The sequence below is a fragment of the Buteo buteo genome, chromosome 21, assembly GCF_964188355.1.
Source record: "Buteo buteo chromosome 21, bButBut1.hap1.1, whole genome shotgun sequence".
In the NCBI taxonomy this organism is placed as follows: domain Eukaryota; kingdom Metazoa; phylum Chordata; class Aves; order Accipitriformes; family Accipitridae; genus Buteo; species Buteo buteo.
In genome coordinates, this window is record NC_134191.1 from 21805939 (window position 1) to 21832724 (window position 26786).

At 36.8% G+C, this 26786-nt stretch overlaps 1 protein-coding gene across 1 annotated transcript in view; it reads left to right on the plus strand.

The window, feature by feature from the left end:
- The window catches only part of IARS1 (isoleucyl-tRNA synthetase 1), a 112919-nt gene that overhangs the window by 33779 nt on the left and 52354 nt on the right, over positions 1 to 26786 (plus strand). The window contains exons 12-17 of the mRNA XM_075053537.1: positions 1727 to 1849; positions 3320 to 3411; positions 8379 to 8477; positions 19904 to 20030; positions 24965 to 25038; positions 25395 to 25589. Of these exons, the coding sequence (XP_074909638.1) occupies positions 1727 to 1849; positions 3320 to 3411; positions 8379 to 8477; positions 19904 to 20030; positions 24965 to 25038; positions 25395 to 25589 (710 nt within the window). The remainder of the gene's footprint in view (positions 1 to 1726; positions 1850 to 3319; positions 3412 to 8378; positions 8478 to 19903; positions 20031 to 24964; positions 25039 to 25394; positions 25590 to 26786) is intronic.

A 26786-nucleotide genomic window follows, 5' to 3' on the forward strand; every position in this document is an offset into this window, starting at 1 on the left:
CTTAAACACCGCAGTCTGCTTGCTATATCTTAGTAATAATAGCTGATGAAAGGTCAACTGAGAATGGGCTTATCTCAATTAATCTATTGACTGAAGAAGCTGGTTGACCAAGTGGAGGTTGAATAATTGTGATGGCTGTCTGCAGCTGCTGGAGAGTGGAAAGAGACTCTGGTCTGGAGTAAATGAGTGCTGTAGCTGAAGTGGTTTTTTGTTTCTACGTGTAATGCCTTGGTACATGAAGTAGCCAACTTCACTATTACTATGGATTATTTTCATCGTTGTAAAATATACTATGGATCAACAGGCAACATCTGCCAGATCTGGCTTGGGGGAGCTGGTAACTACAGGGACTAGAGGTTAGGCCTGGAAGTACAGGATGAGGACCACAAAGGATCTGGAAACCCTGCTCTGTTGCTCTAGAAGTTGGCTCGCCTGTGTTGGTTATATCTAGGAAAGGAGAATTCAGCTAGCTATGGAGCACTTGCTTATTTAACGTTTATTTATACGCTTGCTTCTAGTGTGGTCTCCTTGATCAAGGCGGACAAATTGCTTTAGAGTGCAACTCTTACAAAATAGTTGCTGCATTTTACGAAAGGTAAATGAGCTCTAAGCATAGTGGAGGGTGACAGTTCAACGGCTGCCAGCTTTGGCAGGCAGGGTCACCGCAGGTTCTGTTTCACGCTACATAAAACTTCAGTTTTTGTCCCTGAAGCCTGTGGTTTCCCCCGTTTTGTCAGAGCAGCAATACAGAAACCTCTAAGTCTTAAAAAAGCAACCTGACTTGATGCAGGCTTAGACAGGGCCTTTTTCTTTGAGGAAAAGGAAGCAATTCTGTGAATGTGCTGAGAGTGACTGATCTGCAGCTGTCCCCTTCTCCTTCCCCTTCCCACCCCCAGTACCCTTCAGGCAAGAAAGTGGGTAATCTGGAGTGATAATTGGTTAAGGTATGGATTTATTCCCCTAATAATTTTGTTTAAATATTTTCTAAGATACCATTGTTGTTCAGTTATGTTCAGGAAAGCCTGAAGTGACCCTCTTTTTCTTAATTTTTTTTTTCTTACTACTGCAGGAAATTAAAAATTTAAATGGAGGCTGGCCAGGAAAATAAACTGTGATGTTGTCCATGTGTGGTTCTTGGTCAGTTAGATTTGCCTACAGGCCAACAAAGATTGAGAAATACAGATTTAAAGGCTTTGGACCATTAAGACATTCAGAAGATGGGATTTCTTATGTGGAGTTCCAGAATTTGATTGATTAAAACAACCTGCCTTCTGAAAAATGCCATGCAGGCTTGTGTGCTAAACAGACACAAGTCTCTGGCGGGTACAAGAACATGGCACAGTGGTTGTCGGTTCCTTTGCCATGCAGTAGTAGCCTGCAGGTGTTGACTACATGTATGTATGTGTGTACGCACACATATAAAATATGTGTGTGTATATATATGAACGTATATCTATATGCACAGAAGCACATGCACATATCCTCTCTACTAGCTGAGAGAAAACACATATATTCAGAAGAATTCATCATTTCTCTGATGAATAAAACTACAATGCTGTAAAATACATATTTTCCTATGCATATTTGGTATTGGTGAAGGCTGAGATTTTGCTATTCTTGTCTAGTCATCACATTATCTATTTAATGTTTAATTTCTTTTTCCAGGGATGGATATTTTAACCAGTATTTTGTTTTTCTATAACTTGGTACTTGTCTCTCTTTGTAGGATGATTACAGAGTGTGCATGGATTTTAATATCATTCAGAAAGATTCTGTGCCCATTTGTCCCGTTGATGCATCAGGCTGCTTCACAGCAGAAGTGACTGACTTTGCTGGACAGTATGTGAAGGTTAGTGGTCTTGGAGGAAGTAAATTACTACTTTATTCAAGATAAATTTTATATATGGTAGAAGTGTTCTTTTCTTTCCCTAAGATCTTTCCCTTTTCTTTCCCTGGCTTTTTCTTCAATGTGTCTTTGGTATCTGGATGAATCAAAATGTGTTTTAACATTTGCAACAATGTTGCAATTGTTTATTACAGTATCTGAAGAATAAAGAATTTTGAAATGTAATACTGTGTATCTAGTACCAAAAGAGAAGAAGAGTATCCCCTGTTTACATCTACTGCAGAAAGAGTCTCACTTTTCCCTTGTTTCTTATGGAAATGTTACACATGCAGTCTCTAGGCAAGTGTGCAGAGGCCTCCCTTACCTCTGGACGACTTCTGAATTAACAGATATCATCAAGTTTATACCAGCCAGTTAGTGTAACACGACTTGTTAGAGGAGAGAAATCCAGTCATTTTCCCCACTTGTGGGACGTGTTGCAATGTGAATTTACTTGCCAATAGATGCAAGAGAATCCATGTAAAAGGAACCCACAGGAACTCCAGATTGCTACAGACACAAATCCATAGAAAGCAATCCCTCTTTAATTCTATGTGCTAAGAAAACAAATTGGTTTTAGTCGGTTTCCTGCTGCCACAGTTTGATAGCAAAGCATGTTCCTGTAAGTGCCATTTACTTGAAAAAGACTTAAAAAACTTATATTGCATTTGAACTCAAACAGCTGTCATTGCTTCCTGCTATATATTAAGTCAAATAAGAGGACACTGGAGGCTACACGTTTAGCTTCTTGCTGGTAGGTATCTGAACTTAAAGCTCTTGGAAAATACTCTTATGATGCTGAATTATTATGCTTATGAATATTGCTGTATCATAAATCTTTGTATTTTTATTCCTTTCTTAATGTCATGTTGACACTTGTTTGTTCAGTAGATTGTCTTTGATTATCAATATACAACTTTCACTTCCAGTTTAGAATGTAAATCCTGTTTAGTTAGTAAGGTATTACAAAAGTTGCTTCAACTTCTGTAACTGTAGTCACATTAGAGGAATGTGTTGTAGTGAAGTCTAAGTATTAGGTAAGAAGCACTATGTGACTTCCTGACACAAAATCAGGAGACTCAATAAAAGATTTAAGATATTAAATAATATGAGTTCTGGCTTGTATTAGGGCTGCAGAAAATCTGAATTTTGTACACAGTTGTGTTTATGTAGAAACAGAGTTAAGGGCAAAAAAGGACTGATGCAGTATACCAGGATTTGTAGAGCAAGTAACTTTCCAAATGTAGTGATTTACAATGCCTCTGCAGTAAATGCATAAATTGTATAGAAACTTTTTGGAATTTTTGTGTGTGTAAATGCTGGATTATTTGTAGGGATTTTTCTTAATCTGGGTACTGGAGACAAATCCTGTAGTAGCTTATTGAAATAGTGAAATTTGTATTCCAAGGACAATTTTTTGTTCTGTCTTTTTAGGATGCAGATAAGAACATCATTAAAGTACTGAAAGAGAAAGGCAGACTGGTTCACAGCAGTAGTTTTAAGCACAGCTATCCTTTCTGCTGGAGGTAAGGAGAGAAGTGCATATGGCTTTAAGACTGAGGGTTCTAACTGAGTAGTTCTTCAGGTTTGTCTCATTTTTCCCCTCCCTTGACCTACTTAATTTTTTTTAAACAAGACTAAAAGTAACAGGAATCAAGAATATTGAATTAGGAGAGCTCCAATTTTGGTTTAGTAATCAAGTAAATTAAATTTTTTTTGCCATAAATCTAATGAATTTAAGTGTAGTGCTGATTTTTTCTATTATGATTTTACAGGTGTGTTTTTGTAGTTTGAATTTCTCATTCTTCAGTGTTGCACGTAGTACTGCTAACTACCCTTTGAAGATGGCTATAAGTAGTCTAAAAAGCTTATTTTCTAAGCAGCTAAGTACTGAATGGTGGAAGAGGACACTTTTGTACCCTTTGAATTGTATCGAAATAAGTAGATTGCAGAATGTCTTCAAATGTTTGTGTTCAAACTTTCCATATTTCAGATAAAATGGCTATATTATAGCTGTAAGCATAGTTAACTTCTTTTTAACCTTGTAAAATTACTTCTTTGGAGTCTAGTAGAGCCCAGTTGGTTATAATGTGGAAATGTCTGTATTGTTGATTAAAATCAAAGTTAGCATTTATCCACTGCAGTGGGTAGTAAGTGTAATACATAAATATGTTTTTCTGCTCAGTCATTCCTCAATGGAGTTCACACACAATGGTTATGTCTCTGATCAGAAATAGCAGTTGACATGTTTATAATGTCTGTGGGGACTTCTTAGAAATGTTTGTTTTTGTCAACTAGAAATTCAAGATTAGCTCTGGAATGTCACATAGGTGGTTCAGCACAGTGGCCTGTCAAGAATCTTCCTTGCTAGACTAGGAGTTCTGCAGAGGTTGAAGGAGGACTCCATGTGCAAGTCTCCATGGGCCTTCAGTATAGTAAGCTAACAGAAGCAGTTTTGATTATGAGAAATACAGGCTAGACAAATTTAATCTAGAAATGAAGCATGTTTTTATTTGTGTCCTGTCTGGTTTTAAACATATACGATTGCTATTGCAAAATTGAGAAAAACACTGAACAATGTCAAATTTAAAAAGAGAGACTTCAGTAAACTTTTAGTAGGAATATTGTATTAAATTGTTTTATTGCAAGTAAAGACACACTTCAAAAAATACCTAATTTCATATCTGAAATGACTTGAACATAAGTCACATCTGATGCGTACAGCACCTGTACTGAAATAACTATGATAAAAGCTTTTCTCTCTGTCTAGCTTTAATGCTAGTAGATGAAGTGTGCATTTATCTTTGATCTATAGCAAGAATAACCTTTTACTTGCTCTCGAATAAAGTGATTGGTTTGTTTCTAACAGCTACCTAGAGGAAGAAGGGGAATTACTCTGCAAGTGTTAACGTCCTTGATGATTTGGGACAGTTTTGGAAAAATGGCAGCCCAAAACCAAGCAATACTGGTCTTTTTCTTATGTAGCAATTCAAATGTACAGTCATGGCCTTCTGAGACGAGCTAGTAATGTAGAAATGCTGATTCTGTAGAACATACTTAATCCTGCCACTCTGTTGACATTTTTGTTGATTGATGATAAGTTGCAGGCAGCACCTAGCAGCAAATTATCTGGTGGGAAGAACAGAATAATGGATCCTACTTGAAAAGCTCATTTCACTGCCATCACAAATCAAACCATAATTAGAATATGCTAAAAGTAGAAGAGTAGTTCTTAACTTCAAACATAGTTGTAAGTTATTTTGATTAATGGACGAAAACTTTGAAATCAGTCTCTTCTACTTAATGTACTGTTGTTCATGCTTTTCCCTGAAACTAGGCAGTTGTTGAATCCTCAGGATGTTGCGATGTTTTCCCTTTTTTTACCTATCATCAAATTAGGGTCCTTCTCTACATTTTCTTGTTATTGTGATATGTAGTAATTTTCTGTCAACTAAACTTTAAAATCTGAGAGAGGAACAGTAACAACTTGGTAAGTACACAGCAGATAGTTTTCAGTTCGAATTCCCCTTCATTGGAATTGCTGAAGATGGAGATCATTGGTCTAAACTGCTTTATGTACATGTGAGATCTTGGGAGTCTATATGGTCTAGGTAGCAGTTTAACAACTGAAATAGCAGAGGTAACTAACATGACAGCTGAAGTGTCCACAGCAGCTACCGTGTGCCATTCTATTAGGAAGCAATGTTGGGAAGCTCTATCATTGACAGATACGGATCTTTGTCTTTTTCAAGCCAGTGAAAGCAAAGCCAAGAGGCATCTTTCATAGCGCATGGTCAGTTATCTATTATTTGTTTTCTAAATTAAGAGAAAATGGGATGGGAATAAGATCACAATAACTTATTTTAAACAGCTGTGCAGTCCAAAACAGATATGAGAAAACTATTGGGAGTGTGTAGTGTCCACAGAGAATGATCTTGCTCTTTTCAAGTATAAAGATTGTGTTTCGGAGAATGCTAATAATTGTGGCACTGCTAGGGAACAGGCAATTTGCTCAGGTGCTTTGATTCCTCTGATACAATTCTAAAGGATGTATTTATAAGGGGAACAAAACATCGTTCAGTTCAGACAGAGAGAAATGTTTCGGCAGGAATTTTGTAAGCTTCAGTCTCTGATTTAAGGTCTGCCTGGGTGGTTTTTCCCTTGTCTTCTATTGATGGAAAACAGCCCAGTAATGGGTATTTCTCATTTGATTCTACAGCGAAGAATTGAATCTGATTTCCTCAACCTTCTCACCTCTCACGAGGGGCAGAAATGTGTAAGATGTCACTGGCTGGGCAGATTTTCAATATATTGTTCTTTTTGTCTCCTGCGGAGGCACTGCTTGGCACTACAGCTAGAAGAAAGAAAATGTTCAGGGAAACTGTGCCGTCTCCCCTTACTACCTTAGTGTAGGTGGAAACAGTGCTCTGTGGGTGCTTTGGAATAGTTATCAAGTGTTATAAACCTACAGTGTTGGGTTGAAAGCCTGGGAAATGGTTAGGGCTTCATCTGCTTGTTTCTCTTTCATAGATACCTTCTGTCTGAAGCTACTTTTGCACTAAAGCTTGTCTTCAGTCAGCCCCACCTGTCAGCTGCTTACTCCTGATGGAGGTTGGGTACCAGTTTATTGTCCCAGCATTCTCTTTGCAGTATGTTAAGACCATGTGAGAAACTGTTATTACTGGGTTTTATTCTTCTTGTTTCCAGTAACTCAGTATCTTGTATGCGATGGCAGTTCATCATTCTTCAGCACATGTGAAACAAGATGCTCAGTGAAACTTTTTTATGTGATCTTGCTGCTGTGTGAGGAGTTAACTGTTCCCTTTGTTTAGGTGTTAGGACTTAAATTTCAGAAGCAGAACATCCTAGCTTAGTATGTTTGCGTTTAATAGATAGAAAACTACTACATTATTATTACTACTTTGAGCTCTTACTATTTCCTGTAAGGTTATAGATAGTTCAACTCTTAAAAGATACAGATTGAAATGTATAGCTTATGGTTAAAAGGAAGTATCTTTTGAAATACAGTATTAAGAGAAGCAATGTGTTTTTTATTATTGGGCTTTATGCAATGTGAGTGCAGTTTTTTAAGGTTTGAGCAACCTTTGCTGTGTTGGTTTTTTCTGTGGGTTTTTTTTTTAATTCTGTTGGTTAGGCAGGTGTACCTTTAGGAAGTGCTTCCACAGTAGCAATTTTAATTTACTTCATAATCTCCAATAGTTTGTGCATTTCAAATGAGTCCTTGCTATGGATATAAATAAAATGAATTAAACTTTTAAGATGGGTTGTTTACAGTAGCAACTACACATAGGAGGTAACAGTAGTTTCTCAGGGTCTTTGCTTGCAAATTATTGTTGAGCAAGTGTATTTCCAAGTTCTGAAGCAAAGCAACTTAAACAACAGGAATATTTTAAGAAACATTTTGTGGGGTGGATTGATACTAAGGGAGAATGAGCTTCTTGTCCCAGCGTTGTTGAAGCTGCTCTGTACCCGTAGACAGATTCCATCCCCTAGGGCTCAGTCTCCCTTTTAAAGTTGGAATAATAGGATGGATGTGAAGGATTAGAAATGTCTGAACTCTCCTATAATGACTTTTACACACTATTTCATCACTGGATCCTTTAGAAGGATGTATGCTACATGAACAATCTATCAAGACCTTAAGCAGTTGTATTATGGAACTGACAAATAAGAGATCAGGTTGAGTCACAATGCAGTCAGATGCTTGGAGGTACTAATATTACTAGGTAATTTAGGGAGTTTATCAGTCTGTACACTCTGCGCTATAGTGCTACCATTTCTAAGCAATCCCAAGTTCTGAAACTGCTCCCACACCATATGGCTTTTGTTTCATTGAATGTTGAAGTAAGGAATATATTAAGATGTCTTTATAACTTCCTACTTTTATATACTTACCTGGATCTCTTTCCTTCTTCTGGAATGGGACATTCTTATAGTTAACCCTGGGTACTATTACTTCATCTTTATGGTTTATTATTATTCTTTTAAATGCAAATAATAAAAACATAGCATAATTTTTTCTAGTTTTTCAGGTTGATATACATGTAAAAAAAGATACAGAATGAGCTCACATGGAAGACTTGAATATGACTCATTTTAATAGTTACTGAAGTTCATATTATACTATGTAGGAACATAAATTCCAAATTCAAGTATCGTTTATATGTTCTCATGATTTCTCTTGCTATACAAACTCCTTAATTTGCTGGGTTTGAAGGCTTTCAAAAAAAATTTTTTTAGGATTTGACTTTAAAAAAGTAGCTCACATAAGTGTAACAGTTTGTGTAATATAAAAAACAAAACAAAACCCAACCTTTGTAACTGTGATAATATTTCAGGAACAATGAATTTAATCTGTGGAAAGGGGACTGTCGTGTGCAAAAATACATTTTTAGAGAGTACTTCATAAATAATGTAGCACTGAAAATGTTTTTGTTTGTTTTGCTCCCTTCCCATCACCTTCCCTCTACAGGTCAGACACTCCGTTGATCTACAAAGCTGTGCCAAGCTGGTTTGTAAGAGTGGAGCACATGGTGGAGAAGCTACTGGAGAATAATGCACAATGCTACTGGTAATGTCTCCTGCATTTTTGTGGTGTTTTTTTATTTTGCCCAGGGTTGGGGGTGTGTGTGTGGGAGCGTGTGTGTGTGTATGCTGGAACTCCACAAAGCTCTATTTCACTTAGTGTGCTCACTCAACTTCATGTTTCCATTCTGTCTTTCTGAACCAACGTTACTGGAATGGGGCTAGTAACCAGTTTTAAGTAGTGTTTTATCTCAGGTTTCACAAACGTGCCTCAAACTGGTAGAGCAATGGGATAGTCTTCCTGGCATAAACAGATAAAACCTGCTTAATTGCATATCAGCCTAGTGCTTGAAAATGGTTGTGTACTGTTCCTTTCTTGTGTTGAGAAGGCATTCTTTGCTTGTGTAAAATCCCAGAAATATATTTTAGGGGGTGTAAGTAAGATTGAATACGTACTAATAATCTATAGTGAAAAACATTACTGGATCATTAGAAGTATTCTGAAATCGTGTTATACAATCTTAAGCAATTCAGCATGGGAGAAAGCGCAAAGGAAAGTCAATCTGCAGAAGCATGGAAGTGCACAGTTAAGCCTCCCAAAAGGGTCCACTAGAGAGAAGAATTTAGGCAGCTAAATTCTGGGTATATATTGTTCTAAATTAAACTAATTTTTAGATGATGATAAGTCGGGGTTTTTTTCCTTTTCATCTAGTTACTACAGATAAAGTTGATTACTTTATCATAGGTTTATTTGAAGAAAAAAAACAACACCCCCACCCTGACCCACCTTCCCCCCAAAACACCCACAAAACCCCCAACCCAGCTGCCCTAGCTTGTGTAATACTTGTAAGTAAAGTCAGTTTCAGTGGTTGAAATAAAAATTCTCTACAAACGGCAAAAATTAAATCTTTAAATGTGTATAGGGAATGTGAAAAATATTTGTGTGAAATTTATGTAGAAAAGAACAGATAAGTTTTAGATAAATTAAATGCACTATTAAATTAGCAGAAAGAGGGAACTGTTGGTGACAGTAGCCATTTTGAGAGTGAATTGTGGGTTTATGGTGTGTTAGTAACGAAAGGACCCTATCTTCTCCACCTCCGTAACCTTTATTTTTGTTTCCTTTCCTCCCATAAAAAAACTTGTGACTGAGAAGTTGAGACCAGGTGGGGAAAATGTGGAGGTTACAGCCTCATTCAGTTGTACTGTGTGCCGTTTCAGTTGTCATTCAGTCCTTCCGTATGAGGACTGGAGGAGAGTTGGGATTCTACCACTGTGTGCCTCTGCTCAGCAACTGAAATGATTTTAAAGAAGGTGACTCAGTTTTCAGTGAACAATTACAGCTTATGCTGTGTTTTTTCATGGACAGTAGTTAGCAATTAAATTCTCCATGAGCAGCTTTTGCATAACTGCTTACGTGGTACAAGCACTGTAAATATTGAAATATGTGGGAAAAGTTAGTGATCCATGATACAGACTGTCCAAAAATGCTGCAGCGTTGGCTTGCTAATCAGCACATGCCCAGTCTGGATATGTAAGAAGATTTTATAGATTAGTAAGTGTTGCTTTCTGTTTTCCATAACAGAACATACTGTGATCCTTCTTTTGGGGAAAATAAGCTGGAGAGGGGGTGAAAGTGTTTGTTCTTAGCTTTAATTAGCTTTCTCAAGATGCTTTTACTGTTTTGATGACTGACAGTAGACCTGCATACTTAATTTTCACACGAATGTAAGAAAAATGTAATGATCCTATTAAGGAAGTGTTTGAATGTTTGAGGTAGCTTTACTTTTCCAGAAGCAAAGCTTTAAGAAGAAACTAAGTGACCTCCACTCATCCAGGAGACATTAGTAAGAATGAATAAACAGTTTGAACCCTACCTTGTCTACATATTTGTGTTTTAAGTGGTGCTTTTTCTAAGTGTTGAATAGTGGGGCTACAAGTGGAACCAAATGTGAGAGCAAAGGTTGCAAAGCTTGGGTGGAAAGATGAGGCAAATGTATGAATTGGCAATATTCAACATGCCTTGGTATTAAAGTAACCATTTGTCCTTTAGGTAATTCTTGAATCTCAACAGGATTCCTCAGGATGTTTCTCAAAACAGTATGGTCTTAGAGATTTTAGGAATCTTTTTATAGGGAATATGGCTCCAAGTAGAGATGTATTATCACCAAATGATTAGTAAAATAATATTAATACATATTTTCAGTATGTGATTTCATAATTACTAGTTTGAATATTTGATGGCTTCTGTTACATAAAGATGGCTTTTAAAATTTAGCTTTTTAAAAGAAAAAGGCATTGCTTTTAAGGTTTTCTTCCTATGTTCTCCACTGATGTCAGTTTTGTTTGGGCTGTAACTTCTTAAGCTGGTTTAGAGAATGCTAACCTTCTTCAGTATTCATTTATTTAAATTTTGGGAACTCCATCCTTTACAAAACCTACTTTTTTTGCTTTTGAAGAGACTTGGTCTCTGAAAGTGTTACAGGAATAATACCTAGCTTTTTAAAAATTTATTTTTGGACTCTCTGGGGCTTCAGCATGTCCTGAAAATGAGAAAATTTGGGATAAATGCTTTTCAGACTATATTAACCTTTGCAAAATGAGTTTGACTGCATTGCTTTTTTTATTCCTATAAATGACTGATAGGTATATTGTCCCTTAAGAATAGCTGCACTCTTTATAGATACCCTTTTTGATGAAGTAGATTAAACATAGTTGGACAAACTTTGCAACCTGATTGCATTTCTAATTAGTTTTTTAATGAATTAGCCTACTGATAAAGCCATAGTTATTCAAAATTATTAAAGCCAGCAACTGTATCTCCATTTTTTCAAAATGAACTTAACTATAGCTTTCAAGAATGATTACATGAGTAATGTCCCAGCATTTTTGTAAAATCAGAAACCAAAAAAAATGCTCGTCTTTCTCCCAACCTTATTCTGATCAGAGTGGAAAGTAACTTGTGCTGGATGTTGCTGAAAATGAAGAATTGGAACGGTATTCTTAAGAGGCTGTGTTTCAGTCTTTAATCCAAGATCCCTTACTGAATGTTAATGTACTCTACCACACCACTGGCAGAAGAGATTATTTAAAAAAAAAAATTAAAAAAAAAGGGGGGTATCTCTTATTTCATACTCAGACAACCTAATACTGTGGTACTTGAGATAAGAGGGGCAAATTCAGCTGTCGTACCATTCAGACCTTGGTTTCCTGTTATGTTGATATGGAGAGTTAGATGCAGCACCAAAGCTGGGTCCCTGGTGTAGGTGGTCTGGATGTCAGTCTTAATTGTTGTATCTCTTGTCTTATAGAATGATTTGTTGAAAGAGCATTTCCTACGTAACCACAGACAAGCAACTAAACCATGCCACCTTAGATTCCATTGTATAATATAGCACTAATTCCTATCATCACAGAGTTCAAAGTTGGTATAAATTACAAATTTATAAGTTAATGTAAGGAGTAAATTAGTGCGATTTATACTTATGTTTCTAAACTATTGTAGCTTACAGTTCTAGCCATGTATGTAATATTTTTATACTTGCAGGCTGATAGAAAAGGTTCTGTAGACTGTGTAGTTTGTATTTAAATACCAGCTTTGAACACTTCGGTTTTTTACTTTTATTTTTTTAAAAACTTCCCTCACTTAAAGTTCTTCTTCAGCAGCTTCTGAAAGATTTACCTCAAACTGTTGACAAGTTTCTAGTGTTAGAGACTATTGCACAGTTCTGACATTATTTACATAAGATATACAGCACTTGGTATAGTGGAAAAATAAGCATCAGTGGAAGGAAAGCGGTGACGAAAGACAGTAAGGGACTTCAAAGAAGCCAAGTCTTTTGTTCTTGCATCTTCTTGGCATTGAAAAATGCAAGCATTGTAATAAAGAGCTTGATGTATAGGTCCATAGTTGAAGGTATCCTTTTTTAACTCTCATCGCTTAAACTGTTAGTTCTTATTTGAAAATACCACACAGAACACATCCAATAGGCCTTTTTGCTAGAAGTGAATTTCCTGGTTTACAGAGTGTGAATTTTGCACACATTTCCTGCTGTTCCTGTATGAGCACTCAGACCCAGTGTTTTCACATGCGTCAAACACGTTAATCTTTTGAGAAGCTTTTGATCTTGGTCTTTCTAATCTTCGACCAGCCGCTGCCTTTGCTGAGCAGCAAACTGTCTCCCACCTTCTGAAAGGTGTGATTTGATCACAAATGAAGCCTATCTGGAATCGTAAACCCTAAGGCTGCTAGGGTGTGCAGAAGATGGGCTGCAGAGCCCATCTGCAATGGGAAGCTTAACGCTTGTTGTGCTAAACTTGTCATTTTTGTGCAGATGAGAAATCCCAGTCTGTAGCAGGGGCAACAGAATTGTAAGTCATAACAGAATTGTAGCATAATGGAGGAAAATCAGTTACTGAGTCCTTTGTTTGCCTCCTTTTACTTTTTTTTTAGACTGTCTCATAGGGTATTTTCTTTCCTAGTTTGTTAGCATTAATAAATACATTTTATCTGAACAGTTTTAAATGCATCTTGTGTGTGTGTGTGTATTTCTACCTCCCCCCCCCCCCTTTTTTTTTTTTCTTTAATATGACTATGCAATTGTAACTCTTCTTTTTGAATCATCGATCGCACTTTCCTTACTCGGGAAACGTGAATACAAATCAGGTCTTCTGTCTAGTAGCGGTTGTGAAGTGTATAGCACCGGGCAGTCACTAGATGGCAACATTTCCCGAGGAAGAATTCGAACTAGTGTCATTGCCTACAGTAGGAGGTGAAAAAAAATTGCTGCAGGGTTAGCTTTATGTTTGTCTAATTTAAAGCAGCGTAAGTCAGAAGATTTTATTACTGGCTCTTATCAGACATAGTTGAGGATTAGAAGTGAATTTTGAGGCTTGTTCCAGTTGATTTTGATGGCTTGTGTTCTGCCGTGTCCTAATTTTGCTGTTTCCTCTCACAGCCTTTTGAGCAGAGATTGCCAGTTATGTCATGAATACAGCAGGTATCTTTTCAGTCCCAGTGAATGGTCATCAAAAGCTTGTTTGGTTCAAGTAATACCTCACTAAATAAAGACTCCAAATGCCAGTTCACTAAGCAGTTATCGTACCATGTTCTTAGGCAGCTGGTAAATCTAGCTGCATGTGCAGGATGTTGAATGCCTGCCACTGTTACTGGAATGCAGACATATTTGTACATATGAATTGAAATGAATCCGAAGGGGTAATGCTGAATAAAAGTACTTTGTAACTATAAATGTTAGAATATTCTGAAGGAAACTATGCAGAAAGAAGAAAAGTGAAAGCTTCATTTCTCACTGGCTTCAGGACACCGGGATTTTTGCCGTCATTGGTAGATTAAGAATTTTAATAGCAATTAGCATGGTGTCTGGGTCATACAAGTAAAATATATCAGGATTTTTTTAATATGAGCGTAACAAAGAATTGGAGGTTACGGCTTCACTTAATCTTGACTTGTCAAGCAGCTGTGCCCTGCTGACGGCAGGGTTATGATGCAGACTGCAGCAGCATTGCAGTCTCACGCTAAAGTGTTTGTTGCTATGGGAACCAGGATAAAAGAGTGAAGAAAAACATTGCTATATCAACATGATTGAAAGCACTATTCATTTAGCAAATGTAAGCTGCATATAAGCAGAAAACTCTCTTGCACTGGTGGAGGCGACCTGAACTTGTGTGGGGTACGTGGTCGTGCACCATTCTAATAAGGTTTCCTGAATTGAGGAGGAGAGAGTCTGCTGCAGTGGAAATTCTGCGTGCTTTGCAAACAGCTGACCTTTCCTCTCTCTTCCCCTTTTGTCCCTCCCGCCTTCGCCGATGTTTAATTAGGTCCATGATACAGATTGGCACTAATTAAAGTGTCAAAAGGGCATGAGTAGTTGCTTATTTTATCTCCTTGAATTAAAAACCATTAAAAATCAATTTGAGGGCATGTTGAAGGAGGCTTGTTATTAGAGTAAATTAACATAATGGAATTTAAGACTTTGTCTTCTAAGGATTGGTCAATGTTTAAGAAGAAAATTCTACACCTAAAACAAAAAAACCAACTGTTATGCTATGAATTTAAAAAAATCCCCACTTATTTAGTTAAATTACATGGGAATACTACTTAATCAGCTTTGGTTTTGCTGTTACAACTCAGCTATCTTCTGGAAGAATGACTTCTTCCTTTCCAGGCAGATAAGTGATTCCTGCTTTCAGGTGTCACTTAAAAAGTTACCAGCTCGCTAAATGAAAGGATAGAACTGGGACTATCTTCTCAGAACCAAACATATCAGATGCTGTGTGCTAATCTAGTATTAGATTTCTCAATTCACACTATTTAAGCTAGTGGTTTGTTTATCGACTTCATAGTCTAACTCTTATGGGACTGTTTTTCAAACAATTCATAAGCTAAAAGCTTCCTTCAATTAGTAATTATGAAGTAAATCTTACCCCATACATAAAGCCTCTGGTTTTTCAAAGAATGTAATGAATAAAATTAGCTGATGAGAAGAATGATGAAGAGTGAGAAAGGATTAGTATATCTTTATGTAACGTCTTAAACAGCTTTTAATGTTAAATTGATGATAAAACATATGAGGCTTCTGCTGTGGCAGTTTTTGACAGCTGTTTATTTCAGCAGTGATGTTTGTGTTTACAGAAAAGAGGGACAGTAACTGCTTTGAGACAGAATTCCCGTATCCTGTGACTAGGGCAAGGTGAGCCAACACACAGTCATGCAGAGCACATCTGAGCTTTGAAATGGAATAAGTTGAATTCAGTATTTGCAATTGTGTTATGATCACAAGAGAGATACTTCAAAATACACGTACAGAAAAGGAACAGATGTCTTAATCCTTTTAATAAGTGTCCTTCTGGATTATGTAATGATTTAATTTTTTTTTTTCAGTCAGAAAGCAAATACACTGATTTTAATTGGTGCTGTTCCTTGGGTATTAATTGGTGATGAGAAGTCACTAGCTCAGCAGATAACTTACTGTTACTGCGCCCATTCACGCTCTGTGATTGAAGATGGTCACTAATTTACTATTTTCAAATCCATGCCTGCTTTGCTTGTGTGACTTGGATGCTGAGTGGTACATAGACTTTGAAGGTGAAGATGACAGTTTCTGTTGTGATAAGCTAATAAATGTTGTTAAAGTACTGCATTTTGTTTTGTTCTTCATGGGGTTTTTTTGCTTCTCAAATGGGATTTTTATTTTAGACGCTAAGAAAATGAGTAGTTACTAAGAAAGGATGTGGGAGTTCACTGTGCAGAGGACTTAGCAATGCATAAATTTAGCAAAACCCGAGATCTGCATTAAAAAATAGGAATAAAGAGTCAAAAATGGACATACAAATTTGGAGTGAATTAATAACTTTCATAATTTCTAACTTGTTACGATGGAGTTTTGATGTTGGGAGAATAAGGTAGAAATTAGCATTCAAACAGGTTGAAACTGATGTACTTCCCTTCAAAATCTTCCTAATTTATGATTTGACAAATCAATATTTATTCCTTTGTGTTGTGAAGTTCAGTTCCCTGAACTTTTCAACTGCTGAAACGTCTGCATCCTGAAGTTTATTTAGTGCACTATCCTGGGTGCCAAGAAAGTAGAAATAGCTATTATCCCACACTATTCTACACACATGAATCAAGAGCTTCATAACCTGCTGAGACAGCGGTCTCCTTAACCTTGCTAAATGTTTGAGAAAGAAGTATGATATCCTATCTGTGTCATTTTGCAGAAAAATTCGAAGGTCAAAACCAACACAAATTGTAGGCCAGTTGAGAAATAAAAAAACCTGTTCCTAACAGCAGAGTTTTAGGAGTAACAGCACGGTTTTAGGAGCTGCAGCAGGATTGCATTAGGAGAGAAGTTGCTGCTTTGATTTCACTTGCAACCTTGTGGAACTATTTGATGCTGGAGCTTGACCTTTTCTGAGATCTGAATCCATTCAGTGCTATTAGCAGTGGGTTGCTCTAAATGGGCTGTAGCACTAGTCACCTTGCTTGTCACACCCAACTGCAAATTCAGTGGTCACCAGCATAAAACTGAAATTTGTGCTTTCAAGCTGAAGGGGGTTTGTGATAGAGACCTGATTAAACGTGAAAAGCATAGGTATTGGCATGTGGGAAAAGGCTTTTTTTCATATATCTTTGTGTTGTAAAATAGGAATATTTATGTGGGTGGCCTTGCTTTTGTTTTTGTCTCTTATTCTTTTTAAAGCTTCTAAATATCCTTGCTGTGAGGACAGTTTTGATGCACAGAGGTCAGCGTTTGGCAAATTGTGCAGCCATTAACTTTCAGGGGACTGTCAGCTTTTGGGTTTAGGTAAGCGGTGTTTAACACAGCCCAAAATTTTCTGAAAGCTAAGGACCAGCGTCAAGTGATTCATAGTTTTGTCACGGTCTTATCAAAGTCACAATTCTGTTAGCAATGTACTTGGGTATACAGATGGGAAAATTAACTGGGAATTATGAGGAAGACTGTGGGCTGATAGATTAAACACAGTATAGTGTAGTCTGAGGGTGAGGCCAAGTTTCTTCAGTTACTGCATGGGAGAAAAGGGAGCAGAATTCACCGGAGGGCAGCATTCCTCAGGCTGTCCTCACTCTCCTTAATTGCATAAACCAAACTATTTTTATGCAAATTTAAGAAATCATTGCTTTGTATAGATGGAAGAGTAAAAAATGCTTTCTTTAACTAATAATATACACCTGGGGCAGGATGCTATCTTTATTGAAATTTAAGCAGAGAAGTATACCAAGGAAATATCTAAGAGAAGAGGATTAAAAAGAAATGGAAAAAAACCACTATAGAAACACTAACCTGGAGTTGGTGTAACATAATGATCAGGTGTTGGTAACAACGTTGTTGAGTATACTCTGTTCTGTCTTCCCAGCCTAGTGAAATATTTAAATAGATGGTGCTTATAAGGCACCTTTTTTTTTTTTCCGTATGATATGTAGGTAAGTCAGAAGTGTTGGACTGAGATATCTGTAGCTAAATTAGTGAGACTAAATAAAAGAAACAGGCTCCAGCCTTGAACTGTGTGGCTGGCAAGGCTGTTCTCTGCTGCAGATACCTCCTCTAGCTTGTTCCCAGTTGGAGGCTGTATCTGCTGTTGGGTATCTGGGTAGCGTCTATGGGCAGCATCTGTGTGGTGGTAAGAACCGATTGTTTTAAGTAACACTTTCTTTGAGTGATGGGCTCAAAATGTGTTTGAGATACAGGCTCTTTTTATTTTATTTGATGGCTGTGTCAGTGTTATTTCTGTATTGTACCTCTAAAGAGCCATAAATCATTGTTGCAGATGTGGTTCATAGTAGATGAAGTGGTTTGTGTATTATGTTCCACTAAAAACTGACAGCAGGGTCAGACAATTTTACCGGAAGAGGTAAATGATATGCTTTCGGAGTTCAGAGAGACAGAGATCACACCACATACATTTTTGTGGTTAATGTCCACGTTGGGGATAAAATTAATTTTTCATGCATGTTTTGAGGAGGCAGTCGAAACTCTTAGCATTTTAATGTCATTGGGGGATTGTTTCAGCCTCTAGCTATGTTAAATGGGACTAATAATTTCAGCTAATCAGTGTCTAACAGCTTCTGAAAAATGGAAACTTGTTTAGGAGTGATGTAAAGAGAAGTTTTCCACATTAGTGGAATGTTAGGCAAATGCTAATGATCTTTGTACAGTTTCCACTTGTGTTTGGAGAGAGGGTCTCTTAAGGTCACCACAAAAAGTTAATAGTAATGAGTCCCACTCTAAAACAAATTGCAAAAGCCTGCATACATTTCTAAATTTCAAAGCAGGGATACAGAAGTCATGCAAAGCATTAGTCACTGAGTTTGTTTAAAGTATTTTTTTATATTAAATTCTTGTTTAAGAAATGTTACAGATGATAACTTTGCAGCTGAAAGTAAGTCTGGAAATAACTAGTGACGCTGTGAAACTTTGAGCTGATATTTAGTGAGTCTTTTAATGGTAGTTTTTAGCCACCTGAGACATTGGCATCAAGAAGCCTTCAGAACTCCATGTGGCATCATCATGGGTAAAACTTTTAAAAGACAGTAGCTTTCATTTTCATCAGTAGATTTTTGAGGGATGCTCACACTTACTTCATAAATCTCCCTCTGCAGGGCCAAGTCCTACCTTAGTCTGTCATGTGAATCGATTCCTTTAATTTTTGCTCTAAAGGATTCTTTTATCTTTGTTGCTCTTGGGGCTGATCTGTGATGAAAAATGGACCAAGAGCTTCAAAAAGAAAAGGTAGAAGAGACCATATGTTTTCTGTAGTTTGGCTGCTCCTCCTTTAGAAACTCTGGGTTTCTAAATCCAGCTCAAACTTTGGGAAGGGCCCTTCTAGTTACACTGGAAAAACAAACCCAGAAAAACTTGCTGTGGTTTGCTCAATAACTTAATTCTAGAGTTAATTTGTATTATTGTTAGCTGCACATTCACAGCTTCTGTGCATCTATGACACTGTCTTGAGGTTATTCTTCCTGTGAGTTTCATTTGAGGTTGGGCTTTTTTAATGCACCTTTAGGCATGATGGGAGTCTACTGTTGACCTCAAACCCCATTGCTTTTCCTCACCTGCCATATAATCCTTGTATAAATAGTTAATTATTTGTTTACATCATAGAAGAACACAATTGGTTCCTAATCAGCCATCAGGCCATTGAGCATATCCAGGAAACTTGCTAGGTATCAGATTCTGATGTTAGCCTTGGAGCTCTAAGACACTTTCTTATGATGAAAATTTGTCTTTAACATTCCTCAGATCCCATTAGTGCTCAGAATGAGTTTTTAGCAAGCATTGATGTGTTTTTGTGTTTGGGGGTGTGTGTGTTTTGTTTTTTAATGGGAGAATTAAAAGTGGAGATGATAAATAGCGTGAAAATGCTTTTTTGTAGGAGCTATCAACCTGAGATTTCTTTATTCTGAAAGTCTAAAAGTAATGTGCAGATACCTGGATGCTCATGCATAATGCAAGGTGCCTTTTGATGCTATTACTGCAGGCTTTTGAAACTTTGTAATTTCATTCAGCACCCAAATCAGTAACTGGTGGTTTTTTTCTTTATGTAAAATAAAGCAGTAGTATTGTTATCCACCCTTAGCCGTAATCCTACAGTGCTGGACTATCCTGAGGATTTTTGGCCATTGTTTCATCCTTAATGAATCTATTGTATGTTGCACGTATTTTTACTAAGTTATTTTAGAGTAAAATAAACATGGTATTTTTCACTTCTATAGCTTACCTGAAGATCAAAGAAAGGCAGAAGAAATGGTGTTATGTCTTTGGCAGCAAGTCTGTAGGCTTTGCAGTAGCCAGTACTGAATGTGCTCCAATTCATGCAATATGCTGAAATCAACTTGTTTTGTGGATGAATTCAAATATAAGCATTCTTACTAGCTTGTAAGTGGAATGTAGTGATGAAAGAATGCTTTTTGTATTTTTGGAACAGGGTTCCAGACTTTGTGAGGGAGAAACGTTTTGGGAACTGGCTTAAAGATGCACGAGATTGGGCTATATCTAGAAACCGGTACTGGGGAACACCCATCCCTTTGTGGGTCAGTGACGATTTTGAAGAGGTGAGTAAGAAAACAAAAGTTTTCAGTTGACAGAAAAGCCTGTCTGTATATGTTGTTTGCTTATTTTGATAAGACTGTTATATCTTTGGCTGCTGCAGTCTGAAGTTCTATTAATACGTCTTGACATTATATGTATATCTATAATAGGTTATAGATATATGCATATGTATGCATGCATTTGTGTGCCCATACACGCTTTCTTCGCTTTTGCTTGAAAACGGCAAGTAATTTTTCTTGTTTTTTATATTAGAATTAATCTTATCTTTCCTGGAAGAATTTGGAGTGATGATAAATCTAATCGAAGTAACAAATGCAGTGAGAAAATGGCAAGGAAGAGATTTTTTTACTCAGTCCTTTTTATCTGCTTTTGAAATTCTGATGGTTGGTTACTTCAAGCCAAATGAATTGCTGAAGGTGTAAAAGCAAGCCCACCATAGTAGAACAGTGGAAGTATATATTTGTAGTGCTACAAATGTGAATGTAACAGACTGTAAATATGTGAATCTAGTGGAATGATGAAAGTGTATGGTAGGAATACTAGAAATGAGGTTTTTGAAGTTGCAAGGTACCCTGCAGTTGGTAGCATAAAGCTAACTGCACAAGTGAATACTTCACACAGTTTTGATGACTGCTGTTTTCTAAGTGTCAAACACCAAGTTTTAAAACTGTTTCTGAAGATAAAATTGGGGTTGTTTGGAGTTTTTGTTCTTTTTTTTTTTTTTTTTCCTGTGTGGGTTAGTTCCATTAGACTTGTATGATAAGTCTTCCTCGTGCTGGAAATAGGAAATGGTAATCAATGGCAGGATGTCCATGGAACGTAAATACTGATGGCAACACCCCAAGCCTTTATTTTTATCTCCCTTGATTTGAAAAAGTTTACTTTTCATTTTAGATGTGGAAGACCTCAACTAGGAGAACACGTGTGCTAGAAAAGTATTTTATTGTCTTAAACTGCACTATTGTTTAGATGTGCACCATAAAGCATTTTTTATTTCCTCTTCATTGGAAATCTTGCTGATAGGCAGGGAGATATTGGGGGAGGGAGGGAGATACTCCTTGCAATTACGATTTAAGTATCTAAGAAAGCCTTGGCATTTTAATTCTATGTATGCTATGAGCATGTTTGTAAATTACTGGCAAACCAACTGCTTCTGTCTCTCATAGAACAGTTAAAGTTTAGTTTAAAGACTGATAGTTCATACCTAAAAATTTTGAATGGATGTTAAAAATTAACTCCCCTGTTTGGTATAACAGGTTTTTTAGATGGAGAAAAGGCTTTCAGTTTTGTGCTAAAGTATTTCAAGGCTTCACTCTACAGCTGAAAAAGATTGTGTAAAGGTTACATTACTCCCACTCCTTGCCTCTAATAACATTTCATTTTCTGTTCAGTTTCCCCATGTCTGTATTCCTGGATGTACAGATTTTTGTGTTTTGTTTTTTTTTAGGTTTGATTTGTTTGTTTTTAATAACAATATGATGTCTAGCTTGGAAGATTGACCTTTCCTTTGATATTAGCTGCAAATATTCCTCAGGGCTTGGCATTCTGAATAATGATAGAAATACCAACAGATCTATTATTTTTATCAGTAGATGTTATACATTTCTGTTTACTCTAGAGCCTGAATGTCATGCTTCAATAGTTGAGTATGGCTTCTGGACCATGCTAAATTTCAGTTAGGTTTTTTTTTCTTTTAATATTCACTCTCCCTTTATGCACATGGGATATAGCTTGAAAATTAAATACCATTGGAACTGATGTGGAACTTAAGGCCCAAGTGACATCTGCTCTCATATAGAAATAATACTCACTCAAAATTTCCTTCAGTTTTACTGCAGCGTAGTGCCACGTGAAATTGCAAAGCCTCCTCTTCATGTCTTGTTCTCAAAAGAACACTTTGTCGCATGCAATTATGCTATGCATATTAAATCCTGAAGAAGTAATAACAGTTCCTTATTTAATACACAGTAAGGTGAATTAATTGGTATTAAAGTGAATTTTATTACAAATCAATATCTGGTTTCCCACAGTTTTATTTTAGCTTTTATTTTAGTTTTATTTTAGCATAATTATCAGGTAGAGACGCATAATGGAAGTCAAATTTTGAAGCTTGTGTTTATTGCCATATTTTTGCAGACAGTTTATCATTTTAAGCTCTCAAATCTCAATGATTTCCTCAGTGGAAGAACACATTTCATTTGGATTAGATAATAATGTTTTTTAATAGAGCACCCAAGTTGATAAAGCGGACATAGGCTAATTTTACAGGACTTGCATACAGATTTATAGTAGTAAATATTCAGTGATGTTACGGAAATCCTCTGATTGTTTCATTGCTTGTCACTCACGTAAACTGTTAACCCTCTGCTTGTTTTGGTGTGCTCGGTCTTGCATAACGGATTTGGAATAAGAGGACTCTGGCTGTGCTCTCCTGAAGGGTGAGGGAACTTCTCCAGGTCTGTGTCTGGTCTCCTTTAAGTCTGCATTAAGAATGCCACTTTTAGCTGACCTTAGCAGTCATTTCTTTTACTGATTACTATTCAGAAGATGTTTTTTAAAGATCCCAGAATGTTGTGCTGATATACTGATACACTACATGGACTTCTTTCTTCCTGTGAACACTCCTTACTCTTTCATTATAGGTACTTAACCTGAAATGACAAACAAATATATGCAAACATTTTTATTTAATAGGGACTGCAGGACTATGTCACAGGAACATTGAGGTCCATGAATACTGCCGGGTGGCTTTATTCTTCCTATTTGCATGGATAATCCTGGACATAATACTAATGTTCATTTTGTTAGAAGTATTTAACCTTATTCTCTGATGTCACGTTAGGTCTCAGTCATGCTGAAACAAGGTTGAACAGCCCCCAGTCCCAGCCTATTTATTTCAGTCTCTACTGTCTGCTACTAAATGTTGATATAGCTGGTTTTGTAATTGATGTGGCTGAAAACATAAAATGGAGGAGGAACAAGTGACTGGTAGGGAAAGGGGCCAGGCTACTAAAGTAGACACCGCTGTTGAAGAAATGTATCCAAAGCAATAGCTTTAATTTGAGAGCATACACCAGTTTGCTCCTTGCAGAAACAAGTGGGTGCGGCCTAATGAGGGATCAGATTTGATTAGCATCTACTTGCTGTATTGTTCTCTTGCCTTCGAGTATCTAATGAGCTACCCTTGGGACTGAGTAGCTCCATCCTTCTGACTTGGACAGAGGCAGTCTTATTCAGTATGGTGATATCTGGCATTCCTCTGCTGGTTGTTGGATTTTTCATGTGGACTTGGGGTTATTGCTGTCTCGCTGCAGTGCTGCAGATGCATCCAGTACTTGGAATTTTACTTAAGTATTGAAATGCTTGGTTCAAAAAGCAACAACTAATGGGCAGCTTTTAACCCAGAGTATAGTGTGAAAGTCTGTTCAAATATTAAGGTTAGCGAAGATGAAGTAATCAGTGTATCCATGGGTATTTTTTACCCATGCTGCTATTAAAACCTTTTCTTCTGCCAGCAGTGCTGAGCGAAGCACCTGCTGCCTGCTCACTTGAGCTTGTACGATTGCATATGGGGCCACACGGTGAATGAAGAACAGATCTGGGTCAAAAATAGTTTGTTGATAAAGGCATTATTTTTAACTGGGATCAATCCCCCAGTGTGGTTTGCTATGTGAACTGCACGCTGTTGTACTTAACTATCATAGTCGTTGGAATGCTTTACTTCCTGTAGAAAAATAAGACAAATAGATAAGTAATGAAAAAATTACATTTCAAAAGTACTTTAACAATAAAAGATGGTGATTAGTAATACAGATCAGCAGTTGAATCAGACTAGGAAAATCATGTCTTAAAAACCAAATCAGACTGAGTTTCTATCTTCTCTGTAATTCATGACAGTTTTTCAGAATTGGATACACCAAAACCTTTTTGTTAGTCACAATTTCTCTGTGTATACATATGCATATATTTAAGACTAGCTATAGGAATTGAGCGGTACTCTGACTTTATTATATCCTAAGAGCAACTTAGAAAGTTATGTGAAAAATGTCTAGCCTACTTACAGCTTCTTTATGTTGGTACGTTTAAATCCTTCCCTGTCAGATCTTGCAAAACCCAGTTTTTTCCATGGCAATTCTAAATTGGACTGATAGCATGTGGGACTGGATCTCTAAAATCCAGACTTGTACTGCAGCTCGTGGCTCCTGAATCCTCCCAGATGAGAGAGGGCCATAGGGCTATGGGAGGGTTAAACTTGATTAAAATGTAAAGCAAAGAAAGCTTAGCTTTTCTCCTTCTCTCCTACATACAGCTTTTCAGAATAATTTGTTTCATGAACATTTCATGACATCGATGCAAGGCTGTTGCTGAAACTTTTTGCTTTTTTCTTAGCATGTGGATGCAATAAAACCCAGACAAGTCTGTACCTTTCTTAGCAACCTGTTGTTAGCTGTGACACCTTTTTTCACTTTAAATAAGATGCCATTAATATGAACAGTTTAGTGTACCTGGAATGGAACTCTTATACTCAATTATGAGCAATTTAGTTGCCTACCTTAGCTTCAGAAGAGGAACCTGGGATCTGAAACTCCTATCTGTGTGAAAGTCAGGATCATTGAATTTTCAGAGGTGATTGTGTTGTGGGTTGTTTGAAAAAAAAACCCAAACAACAAAACCCCACCTTTTTTGATATCTGACAACATGCTTGGTCTTCAAAGTCTCCACTTATTCTGATGTGAATTGTATTAAATCAGGCCAGTGGTCTCTAACATAATTTGCTGCTTTGTTAGACTGAAGAAGGGAACCTTGTACAAAATTTTTGTTGTTTTTTCAGCTACTTTAGACAATACTGACTGACCTACAAATCTCCTGTCTAATGTTAAAAAAAATTGCTACTGTGTGCAAATAACTGACTAAATTTCTTGAGTGTCTCTTACAGGTAGTTTGTATTGGTTCAATGGCAGAATTGGAAGAACTGTCTGGAGTGAAAGTCACTGATCTCCATCGAGAAAGGTCAGTTACAGAGTCTGTTGACTAGTTATTAAAAATAGTTGAGCAGACATTAAAAATACTGGGGTTTTTTTGCCCAAACCTAGGGAAACAGATTTAGGGAAAATAGAAAAGTAGTAAGAGGACATGTGATTAACATGTATAAATTTTCCTTTCTTCTGTCTTGGGTGCTGTTAATACAAAAAAATCTCTAAAACAGCTTTAAGTGATAAAAATTGTCAAAGGAAATGCTGACCTTTTTAGAAGAATCATTAAAATTAAAACTAAAACTCCTGTCATAACTAATGTGCAAGTATAACATTAACTTTTCATGAGAATTCTTGTTGTTCAGAATTTGTCAATCTTTTTCTTTCCCATAGTATTGATCATCTAACTATCCCTTCACGTTGTGGCAAGGGCTTACTGCACCGGGTCCCTGAAGTATTTGATTGCTGGTTTGAGAGCGGAAGCATGCCTTACGCACAAGTCCATTACCCATTTGAAAACAAAAAAGAACTTGAAGATGCTTTCCCTGCTGACTTCATTGCTGAAGGCATTGACCAAACCCGAGGATGGTAATTTTCTGCCACTTTATTATATGATATTACTGCCCTGCGTCTAACACTATTACATCTGGATGATCCTTTAATGTTGTATAGATAAGCATATGTTATCTTTTTTTCAGTAAAATGCAAAGTATTCTAAAGCTTGGTGACAAAAATGTTGCAGAAAGATGACATGTTAGCAAGCAATCTTCTTGGCTCTTGTGGAAAACATCATTAGGTAATAGGGCAGATCTTTGGCCTGGTAAGGAAGAATCTCAGCAATACAATCTCAGAATTCAGCAGCTGACTTGAGTTCTCTATTAGAAACAGAACAGCAATTGAGTCAGTTGAAATGGCAGTCAATTTTTTGAGGATTTCAAGCCAACGTATAAGCTAGTAATTTTTGCCCCCTAGATTAAATTAGAATTTTGGGTTTATATGAGTGGGGAAAAAACAAATTAAGTCAAACCTTATATTTTATGATCTTATAGTTTACAAAAATGAAATTTTCTAACTGCAAACTTCATCTGCTTATTTGGTTCCTCTCTGGATAAATGCTTTTCAATCATTGATGAAAATTTTTCTCTAAGATTTTCTCTGGGTAATGTTCTCATACATACATGCATGCATACATACAGTTTTAATTTTGGCATTTTTAAGTGTTTATTCTATTTTTGAAGCTTGAGATTGGCTGTGAAAACTGACAGATTTTTAAGATGAATTTGTGTTTTCTAGATCAGTACATTTGACTGTGTACAAGTAGAACTCTTCCGTCCATTAACTTGAGTTATTGAAGTTAAATAAACTAAATTCCTCTGGAGCATAGTTGGCACCTCCCTTTGCCCACTCCTCTATTCCCCCAACGAAACAACCAACGAGCCCAAACAAAGCAGTAAGAGGTCAGCTTTTGTGTGTTTGTGAAGTTGAGATCAAGGTTTATACAGACTCTCAAAACCAGGAGGCTTGAGCAAGGAAACATTTGAGACATGATGCTAAATAAAAATAAGTTTCATGAATATAGCGAAAAGTGTCTTCACTTTGCAACCCCTTACTCGTGATGCAAAAAAATTATCTCGGTCCTCAAAACGGAAGTTTTATTTGCAAGTTTGCCAGTTAGGGAGGGACCACTTAAGTCTCACTTAGTGTAACATGGACTCCTTATGGCATATTAAATAGTTTTCAGAATATACCTGCGCCTTGCCTAGTTAGTGCTATGCATAATATTTG